Source organism: Aristolochia californica, unplaced genomic scaffold (assembly GCF_029961685.1).
Source record: "Aristolochia californica isolate CCGP_79_NKW_82.1479 unplaced genomic scaffold, dmAriCali1.0.hap1 SCAF_4, whole genome shotgun sequence".
Taxonomy (NCBI): Eukaryota; Viridiplantae; Streptophyta; class Magnoliopsida; order Piperales; family Aristolochiaceae; genus Aristolochia; species Aristolochia californica.
This window is the reverse complement of record NW_027182103.1, coordinates 39,818,972-39,829,649: the sequence shown is the minus strand read 5'-3', so window position 1 is coordinate 39,829,649 and position 10,678 is coordinate 39,818,972. Positions and strand designations below refer to the sequence as shown.

The following is a 10,678-nucleotide window of genomic DNA, read 5'->3' as shown; positions in this document are numbered from 1 at the left end:
AACTCCTTTGATGCTTGTCATCAGCTATCTGTTTTTTGTTTTGGATTTCTGGATGATTCTCTAACCAATTTTTTATATGTTAAGCCAGTCTTCCTCCATACCACCATGAAGGTGTTTTTCTGTGAAATTGAGCCAGGGATGAGATCGGCCTGGGCAACATGAGTTCAAGATGTACTAAAACTGGATGGAGAGCTTATAACTTTGATGTTTCTGGTTAATGTCCTTCCTGGGACTCCTTTTGCTTCAGTTGAAATTTCATAACACTTCCATGTAGCTCCAAAACCTCAATCGGGGGCCTGAAGAAGTTGTGATGTTATCCTCGACGAAACCAGAGAGAAATACAGAGGAGAAGAAAAAGAATTACTGTGCTGCCTCTGGAACTTTCTTTTTATCATTTTCTTACTCGATGGAGGGCAATCTAGTCATCAAATGTGATAGTAGGCTAATCTTATCTTGTCTACTCCATAGGAGATAGAGACCAGAGTTTTCTCGCATTCGAGGTTCAGTGGACAGAGCATGGAGGTTCTCTCTGTCAGCTGTGTCTCTCTCCAATCAATCCAAACTTGCTCAAGAACTCACAAACCCGAACTCAAAATCTCTTTCCTTCTCAACAGTTCCCCTCGTAATCACATCTCCGTTGTTAAACCTGTTTCTGAGTTTTCCAATTCTCAACGGAACTGCCTTTCCTACCTCCAAGCACTTTTTCCACTCAATAGGTGGAAATCCCTTCCCTTAAATTCCCCTCAGTTTTCTCTCTTCATCTCCAAAAGCTCGCCCATTTTGAAAATTGCGACTGCTCATCTTATAAAATGCCACGAAAATCATTTTCACACGCAAAAGGCGGCATCTTCACCAAAAGTCCCGAGTCCCCATCTTTCAGATACTCTGCTGCGTCATGTTTCATCGTCTGTTACAGCTTATTCTATCAGAAAATCTTCAAAATTTTACATCCTTCCCTTGGTGATGTCAGTAGTGATGCCTGTTCCATCTGCCGCGGCGGAAACATCTGTTTCCGCTGAGCAAATGTCCGGTAGAATCAACATTGAATCGGTTCTACTGTCTATTGATGATTTTTTCAACCGATACCCATTCTTCGTTGCCACAGTTACCTTCATATGGCTAGTAGTAATCCCCCTTACTGAACAATACTTCAAGAAATACAAGTTTATTTCCGCCTTCGACGGGTACCGCAAACTTAATGATGACCCCAATGCGCATCTATTGGATATCAGGAACAAGCAGAGCTTGGAGTACTTGGGTTCTCCTAATCTAACGAGTATGATGAAAAAGACACTTCAGGTCGAGTTCACAGAAGGAGAAGAAGAGAGTTTCGTGAAGGAAGTTTTGAAGAATTTCAGTGACCCGGGAAAAACTGTCGTCTGCGTTATTGACAAGTAAGTACAGATTGCCAAGATTCACTTCTCTTCTCTTCAAAATAAGCTTCAATTGACAGTGCAAAATGACATTTCCATGCATATATTAGTTAAGGTTTTTAGAGGATAAAAGTGAGTCATCAAACAAATTTTGAAGAATGGTAAAGGAGAAGGGAGATATACCAGTATTTGCAGACAAAATTCCAAAATAGAAAGCATTTATAGAAGAAATCTTAACCTTCAGAAATTTCGAATTGTAATATGAATTTTTCAGTTTTTCTATCTATCAGAAATTGTTCTGATACAGTGGCATGTGAAAGAAACACTATTCGAAATTAATGAATTTCTAGGATAGAAAATTTCTGTTTCTTCTAGTGATAAAAAGTGTAGTCACTGGCATGATTATAGTGAGTGTGGCATCATAGTTTTATGTCTTAAAGGAGCATATTTATCATCTTTGCTACTGTACATATAGTGGAGCAATGTTATTTGCTTTTTTGTATTAAAATTCACCAAAATCTGCTGCAAGAGAAGTTTGGTTCAGTTCATCTTGTATTAAGAAGATCAGGTTAACTTCTTGTCTACTTAGTACCTGAGACTAGTGTGACTTCGTGTGGATCCCTTCACTCATTGACACCAGGAAACCTTTTTCTAAAAACCTTAATTGTGTATGAGTATACTGCTGTGCCATTTGTTTTCTGAGTATTTGTTATTCCTGAATAAGGTAGTTTTGATGGTAACTCCCTGAAAGTGGCGGAACTCTTATTCAAGAGTGGTTTTAAAGCAGCCTATGCAATCAAAGGGGGTCTCAGAGGCAAGGATGGATGGCAGGTCAGTTTCTTGTCTTCTATTTGTATACAACTTCATGCCTGGTAATGTATTCTGAATAGGATCTAATCACGGATGGGGAACTTGATTGCTCATGAAAACGCTGTTGTGGTCGTATTCTTTTATAAGGAAAATGGGTTGATGTAACTCCATTTGTATTTATGTTCATTTTTATGAAGAAGTAAACAAATTTTGGAATACCCTTATGTTATAGTTTCAGAGTCAGAGGAAATGGACTGTTATTTTATTTTATTTTTAAACGGAGGAAATGGAGATTGATGTATCTTCTACTTGATTACTTCAGGAAATACAAGAAAACCTCCTTCCACCACATGTGCACGTTTATTCTAAGAGGAAGAAGAAGAAAACATCTCAGCTCAATGTGCGGAAAGACGAAGGGAAGGTAGATGCTGTCAATAGTAATGGCGTAGTTTCTACAAGTGACCAACCTGAAGAAAGAAAGCAACCAGAAAATGGTTATCTCAAGGCCAGTCATACTTCTTCTGAACCACGCTCCCCTTCTGGAAGACCAAGTTCACCATACCCAAATGTATGTTTTTGTCCCAAGTTTTTTTTAGTAAACTGGTGTCGTCACAATGACTATCTTATATCACTCTGAATGTATACCATATATTCATGATTCTACGCATGCATATCTAAATAATGCACATGATATTCCTTGCACTCTCAAATTAAAACTTGTTTATTATTAACAGCAGATTTTCCTTTTCGATGCAGTATGCAGACTTGAAACCGCCGTCTTCTCCAACTCCATCAAAGCCAAGAAACTGAATCCCTACTAACTATTGCTTCGAAAACCGACAACGTGTCGCTGCTGTGTCTTTGGGATTTTCCTTTTTCTTTCCACTGTGAAATACTGGTGCCTGGAAATTTTGTTATGGTACAGCAGAGCTGCTAAGAGGTACCTGTATGATGTGTTTCAGCTTGTTTATTGTCTTGTAGTTGACTTGCTATATTATGAAGAAATTGTTTTAGTGCTTTTTATTGGTGAATTTATGCTTGTTTTTGGAAAAAAAAAAAATCGTATGTCTAATGAATAAAAGGTAGTATTGGCTATCATTCAGAGAGGCTTGGGTTCTCTGAAAATCATTAGTATCATATATTAGAAAATAAAACAGGCGAAATTACACATATGATTGGAGGTAGAAAAGAGACAACGAAAACAACTTCATGAATCAATCTCCAGCTTTTCTGATGTCATTGCAACAGCAACAGCAACCAAGACAGCATTCACACTTCTCATTGCAGCAACAGCAGCAGCAAAGGGCAAACAGACTGTAAATCAAATAGAAAGAGAGAAAATGAGTTTAGTAGTAATTTTTCCTTTGGGACAAGTAAACTTAGTGAAGGTAGACAGAAGGACATTAATAAGAAGAGTGGATTGTCAAAATGCATGCTAGTAGTGAAAGGTTGGTATTCTCCTGCTATTTGTCAGACCTGAGTGAATTAATCTAAAAAGTCCTTGTTTTTGTATTAGGTTGGGATTTTGCTGAAGCTCTATTCAAGGCATTGAGCCAACTTAGATTTGCTCTTACACTATTTCTAAAACTTGGAAACTATCCGAGAAAGAAAAAAAGAGAAGGAAATAAAAGAACAGGTAAAAACACAGATTGCTAAGAGTTTCTGAAATAGAAAACAGAAAAAGGAAGCATATACCAAGTATATAATAGCCCTTCTTCTTCCTTTCTCTTTTGAACAACATCGTAGGAAGAAATCTTCTGTGCAGGTGGAGCATCCATTCTGATAACTTCAACTGATTCAGTCAGTTATCAGGAAACAACATAAAAGATCAGCACACTCTCTTTCTTTCCTCCTTTCAATCTGTAAGAGGTAGAACAAAGCTATAAAACCCCTGGAGGAAATGGTTAGCTGTGACATTAAAGAGAAGAAAAGGATGTCCCAACTGCACCATCAAGGAACCTGACTCACTTGAAAAGAAAATGACGCTAATTCTGTATATGAGTAGGTTATTGTTATTTTAATGATGCTGCTCAAGTCTTCGGCTGCTCGTTTCTTATTCTTTATCTGAGGCATTTCAAGCACTGCACCGCTCAGTACCTGTATTCGTTCAATGGAAATTTAATGGCCGACGGAGCGCACAAGGCATGTGAAAGTGTGAGGCTTTTCGCTTTCACCTCCGCGACCGCTCGGACGGGCTCTTCTTTAATGAAAGTGCCATGAAAACCATGGCGAGGGCAATTTCAAATCAATGTATAAATGGATCATGAACATCTACTACTTCCATTAAAACAAGCAGGTGCAGTTCAGAAGAGGAAGAAAACTTGAGACTTGAGACACGGCAACAAAACCAAATTCAACAATAGGGAACCAACCCATGACGAGAATCATCGACCCAGTCCACCACGAATACCATTAATCCAGTGCAGGATCAGCGATCTCATTCTCTCTGCTTTTTATTCTGCTGTAGTTACAGCAGCATCTATCGAGGCAGAACTCGCACGTCTCGTAGCAGCAGAAGCAACAGCTGAACGCGAAGTGACTGCGGACGTTTAGTAAACGAAAACAAGAGCAGATTAGCCACAGATTGACTCGTTCAAAACAGAAAGAATAGCTCAGATGGTAATATACTGTCGGCAGCCATAGACAACTTCGTAGTAGGACATCTGTTGCGCAGCCGGTCACCCATGTCTACGAAACCCTTTACAACAGAAGCTCGAAACTGTCAAAAAACCTCTTTCACTTGTTTATTCAAAAATCCTCATTTCAATTTACATCGATTACATCTGTCAATTACATCAAGAGTATTTACTTTCTAATTCGTCGGGAGAAAACTCATGCCAACGGTCCCTTTCAAATTAGTGCATATAGATATATGATGCCCAACTTACAAAGTGAGTTCTAGAAGTTCTTGTTGCATACCCTTTTTGTAAGTATGTCTTATATTCAGATTTAGAAAACGGAAATTGAATTATTTTAACCTCAAGGTTTTGTTTGATGAAATATTGATCTACTTCCACATGTTTAATCCGATCATGTTGAACCGGATTATGAGAAATATCAATAGCCGCCTTGTTATCACAGAATAAATTCATTTCACGGCTTAGGGCAAAACCAATTTTGGTTAATAATCTCTGAAGTCAGAGAAGCTCATAAAGACCCTTAGCCATCCCATAAAATTCGGTTTCAATACTTGATAATGCTACCGCCTTTTGCTTCTTATTTTTCCATGTAACTAGGTTCCCTCCAACAAACATAAAATAGTTGGAGGTAGATCTTCTATCTGAAATATTTTCTACCTAGTCAATATCTGTATAACCTTCAACATGTGTTTGTTTCCTGAGAACATAAGTCTTTTCCCAAGAGACGACTTTAGATACCAAAGAATTTGACTCACAGCAAGGGGTGACCACAAACCGAGTCGGTTCGCGAGCGGCTCGAGCTCGGTTTAGTTCCGACTCGGTTCAATTCGGAATACTTTGATCTCGAACCGAGTTCGAGATCAGGGATCGGCTCGTTTAAATTCACGAGCCGAGCTCAACCGAATCAAGGTTTGGCTCGAGAGCCGGCTCATTAACGAGCTGAGTCGGGATCGGGAGCAGGGGACCAGGAGCTCGTCATCACCGAGCCCCTCCCGTTCGTTGTTGTCGCCGCCTCTGTGGCCGTCGACAACTGCTCGTTGGCCACCTCTATGGCCGTTAGTTCGATTTCTTCCTCCCCTCCTTCGCCTCTGTTTCCGTCGTCGTAACCCCCTTCCCTGTGCGTCGTCTCGGTGGAAAACCAGAACCAGCAGAGATACCTACGTTCAGGGGAGAAATAATCCCCCCCCCCCCCCCCCCCCCCCCCTCCGCGCAAAGATGATTTCGCACGTGCGAGATCATAAAGTGAAATTTTTTTTCTTAAACTCTCCTTCCTCATGGCTCTTGAAGAAATTGAAAATACATTTTTGAAGAAATAATTTTTTAGGGACTATTAGTGTCTCATGTTTTTTGTAAATATTTTTCTAATTGAAAATTCTTATAAAAAACATATAATTTTCTAAGTAAGATTTTCCTGCCAAGTGAGCAAGAAAATCGTATAATTTTTTTTTGAATAAGTATGTTACGGTCCCAGGTCATGGATCAAGTAACACGGCGTGGAACTTGAGACTCCAGCACTCAGAATTTAACTCACTTCACGTCAAGGGTCTATATAAGAGTATTTCTCTTTGACCAGTGCTCGGTCAAGAGGAAAGATCCTCTGTTGATGGTCTTGCCAAGTTGTTGTGCTAGGTAGGAGACCCCACAACAATGCTGACCTTGTTAGAGCAAGGTGCTCTCTTTTCTTGCTCACGGCAAAGAGGGTTCTCCCCTCTTTATTGTTGCTCTAGCTAAGAGTGCAATCCTTATTTCTTAAATAAATTGAAACACGAGTTTGGGATAGATTAATACCTCTTCTTTGATGTTATGATCCACTCCCACGTTGCACCAGGATTGATCAAGATTTGAGGATAAAGATCCTCAATTTTCTGCTCGGTAAGGGAGGAATTGAGGCCTCTCTTGCTGCTGCTGTCGAGAAGGAGGACATACCCTCCTCTTTGGGCTCGAAAAAGGGGCAGGAAGCTCCTTTTCTTAGTAGGGATGACGGTAGATGAATTTGGGTAAAGATGGATGGCAATGGAGGGTGAAGGATAAGTTGGATTTTTGGAGTCAACCCTAAACTCGAGATCAAGAGGAGATCTCAACCTGTTTACAATGGTTATTCTATGAGGCCTCTCTTGCTGCTGCTGTCGAGAAGGAGGACATACCTCCTCTTTGGGCTCGGAAAAGGGGCAGGAAGCTCCTTTTCTTAGTAGGGATGATGGTGGATGAATTTGGGTGAAGATGGATGGCAATGGAGGGTGAAGGATAAGTTGGATTTTTGGAGTCAACCCTAAACTCGAGATCAAGAGGAGATCTCAACCTGTTTACACTAGGTTATTCTAAAATCTCAAAGCTTACCTATTTCATTCATTCATTTCCCTTAAATAGGTCACGTCATGGAGTTTTAGGGTTAGGGTTACAATAATTCCCCATAATGCCCTTACATATAAAGTAATTAGAAATCACTCCTACTTAAAACAATATAAGAAATAAATCCTACTCAAAGTAATATAAGAAATAAATCCTATTTAGCGAGTTGTTGCTGCCTCCTTCGTTGTGTGACTCGGTGTGCTATTGAGTCCACAACATCTGCCTCCCCATGGAGAAAGAGCTTGTCCTCAAGCTCAAAAGTTGGGTAGACTTGTTTGAAGATGTCCACATGTTCCCATATTGCAGCGTTGGGGTCAGTGTCCATCCACTGAACAAGAATCTTCCAATGGTCATTGGTCAGCCGCGTGCGTAACACCGCAGTTGGGTTAAGAATAACCTCGCCATTATCAACCGGTGGTAGGAATGGAGTGGACGTAGGTTGCGCCCCGGAATGTGGCTTCAAAAGAGAGACATGAAACACATCATGAATTTTGGCTGTGTCCGGTAAGTTGAGCTGATAGGCGACTAGTCCCACACGTCGAAGAATGGGAAACGGCCCAAAAAATCTGGGAGAGAGCTTATGACGTGGAGGTCCCGCAAGAGACTGCTAATGGTAGGGTTGGAACCGTAGCCACTCATACTCCCCAACCTCAAAAGAGACCTCGCGGTGGCCTTTGTCATAGACATCCTTCATCCGAGTTTGGGCACGTCGTAGCCGTTCTGTGATATTATGTAGCAGCAGATCCTGGTCCATAAGTGCCTGATCAATCACGTCCACGTGGGTGTACCCTGGGTTGTACGAGAGAAGGCGAAGTGGAGCCCGGCCATATATAACCCGAAAAGGAGTGGATTGCAATGTAGAGTGGAACAAAGTGTTGTAACAGTATTCAGCCCACGGAAGCCATTGAACCCATTGTTGCGGACGATCCCCCACCAAACACCGTAGATACATCTCGATAGTGCGGTTCACCACCTCCGTCTGCCCGTCTGTCTGTGGATGATAGGAGGAGGAGAACTTCAATTTCGTCCCACTCAAGTGAAACAGTTCCCGCCAAAAGGTGCTCGTGAAAACTGCATCTCTATCACTCACAATGGATTCTGGAATGCCATGTAAGCGGACTATCTGCTCCAGGAAAGTCTGAGCAACCCGTGTTGCTGTATACGGATGAGCCAGCGGTATAAAATGTTTGTACTTGGAGAATCTATCAACCACCACGAAAAGTACAAATTTTTCGGAAGATAGGGGTAGACCTTCCACAAAATCCATCGAAATGTCGGCCCAAACCTGCGTAGGAAGGGCCAGAGGCTAGAGAAAACCGGCTGGACTCAAGTGCTCGGCTTTGTTGCCCTGGCAGACCTGACAGTCGCCCACATAAGTCGCAATAGAGGGTTTCATGGTTTGCCTGTAAAATTCAACTCGAATCCTGTGCAAAGTCTTATGTATCCCCTTGTGTGTACTGTCATAGTAGGCCGAGAGATTAGCTGGAATCAACTCGGACTTAGGTGGAAGGAAAAACCGCTGCTTGTAATAAATAAGTAAATCCTGGATGGACCACTTCGAATTCATTGTCCCTTCCGAAATCTTCTGATGGAGTTCCTACAGTGCAGGGTCAGCAGTGTGTGCGTCTCTCACCAAGTCCAGAATGAGAAATCTCGGTTGGCTGATCGAATAGATGGACTGTTGATCCTCAAAACACCGTGACAAGGTGTCCGCCACCTTATTTAATCTCTCCACATGATATTCCACCGAGAAGTCAAACCCCAACAACTTATTGATCCAGTGCTCCTATGGCGACGTCGTCAAACGTTGTTCTAGTAGGAATTTAAGGTTGTAGTGATCCGTGCGTATGAGAAAAGCCCGGCCCCAGAGATAAGGCCTCCAATGTTGTACCGCCTTGGCCAACCCAATCAATTCGCGTTCATAGCCTGCCAGCTTGTGGTGACGCACTTCCAATTATTTGCTAAAATACTCAATAGGATAGCCCAGCTGCTGTAAAACTGCCCCAATGCCCACACCCGAAGCATCGCACTCTACCACGAACAATTCGTCAAAGTTGGGAAGTTGTAATACTGGCGCGGATGCGAGGGCAGCTTTGAGTGCCACAAACGACTTGGTGGCCTCCTCATTCCAAATAAAGGAATTTTTCTTGAGTAGACTGGTCAATGGTGCTACCACTGGCCCATAGTTCTGAATAAATTTGCGGTAGTAGCCTATAAGACCCAAAAAACCTCGTAATGCAGAACACAACTGTGGCTGCGGGCACTCGTGAATAGCTCGGATCTTCTCGGGATCCACCGTAACCTCCTTCATGTGAGATAATGTGTCCCAAATACCCCACATGTGAAGCCGCAAAAGAGTACTTGGAATGTTTCAAATAAAGCTGATGTGCTCGTAACAAGTCGAAAATAATCCTCAAATGTGCCAAGTGCTCCTCAACCGACTTGCTATATATCATCGAAAAATACAATAACAAATTTTCGAAGATAGGGGCTAAATACCCCGTTCATCAAAGCTTGAAAAGTGGAGGGTGCATTGGATAACCCAAACGGCATGACGACGAACTCAAAGTGGCCATGGTGCGTGCGGAACGTCGTCTTCTCGATATCAGAGGGGTGCATCCGGACCTGATGGTATCCCGAACAGAGGTCAAGTTTAGTGAATAACCACGACCCATGTAACTCATCCAGGAGCTCATCCACTACTGGAATCGGAAACTTGTCTTTTACTGCCTGCACGTTCAACTCCTGATAATCCACGTAGAACCTCCATGTCACATCATGTTTCTTCACAAGTAAGACGGGTGAAGAGAACGGGGAGCGACTAGGACGAATAAGACCCTGTTTCAACATCTCCTGGCACTGATGCTCTTTCTCGTCCTTCTGAAGGTGTGGATAACGGTACGGTCGCACGACCACTACCTCAGATCCTGGTTTCAGTCAGATCTTGTGGGCACAGTGCCTTAGGGGAGGCAAACCCGAAGGCTTCTGGAAGAGGTCAGAGAACTCCTCAACCAGACCCTCACTAGTACTATCAGGTTGTTACTGTGTCTGCAAAGTGTGCATGCGGTGGCCCTATCCACCTAACAGCCCTGTAAGAGCACCCGACTCCCGGCCAAATCAAAGCTCATGGTTAAAGCCGAAAAGTCCCACAGAATGGGCCCCAACGTTTGTAACCATTTAATGCCTAATACCATATCAAATCCCGGCAGGGGAATAACAAAAAATTCAGCATTAAATGAAGTGGAGCCAATGGAAAAAGTTATCGCCTTACTAATCCCATAGTTAGGGACCTTCTCGCCATTGGCCACTGAGACGGTGGCTGTCGGATGAGTGTGTATCTGGAGTTGGAGATGTTGTACGGCTGTCAAACTTAAAAAATTGTGTGTACTCCCCGAGTCGACTAGTCCCACCAGTTCTCGGTCGATGACATGAGCTCAGACTTGCATTGTATTAGGCGATTTCTGGCCAGTAATATGTTAAGCACCTAGCCAATACTACCCAAAAGAC

The 10,678-nt window shown here is 42.4% G+C and overlaps 1 protein-coding gene and 1 long non-coding RNA gene across 3 annotated transcripts; one reads left to right on the top strand and one right to left on the bottom strand.

Annotated features, from left to right (window-relative positions):
- Window positions 1-480: 480 nt before the first annotated feature.
- Window positions 481-3,202, top strand: LOC137962887 (rhodanese-like domain-containing protein 4A, chloroplastic). Its single transcript, XM_068810010.1, has 4 exons — window positions 481-1,394; window positions 2,102-2,204; window positions 2,506-2,751; window positions 2,940-3,202. The coding sequence occupies exons 1-4, from the start codon at window positions 517-519 to the stop codon at window positions 2,991-2,993; spliced, it is 1,281 nt and encodes a 426-aa protein (XP_068666111.1). The 5' UTR covers window positions 481-516; the 3' UTR covers window positions 2,994-3,202.
- Window positions 3,203-3,232: 30 nt separating this feature from the next.
- On the bottom strand, window positions 3,233-4,665 carry LOC137962888 (uncharacterized). 2 transcript variants are annotated; one of them, XR_011115180.1, is made up of 4 exons: window positions 4,556-4,665; window positions 4,152-4,280; window positions 3,879-4,043; window positions 3,233-3,497 (listed from the first exon to the last, which is right to left on the bottom strand). It is a non-coding gene; the product is annotated as an uncharacterized lncRNA (long non-coding RNA). The 2 variants fall into 2 exon arrangements; XR_011115179.1 differs by having other exon boundaries at window positions 4,152-4,665.
- Between the last annotated feature and the right edge of the window lie 6,013 nt (window positions 4,666-10,678).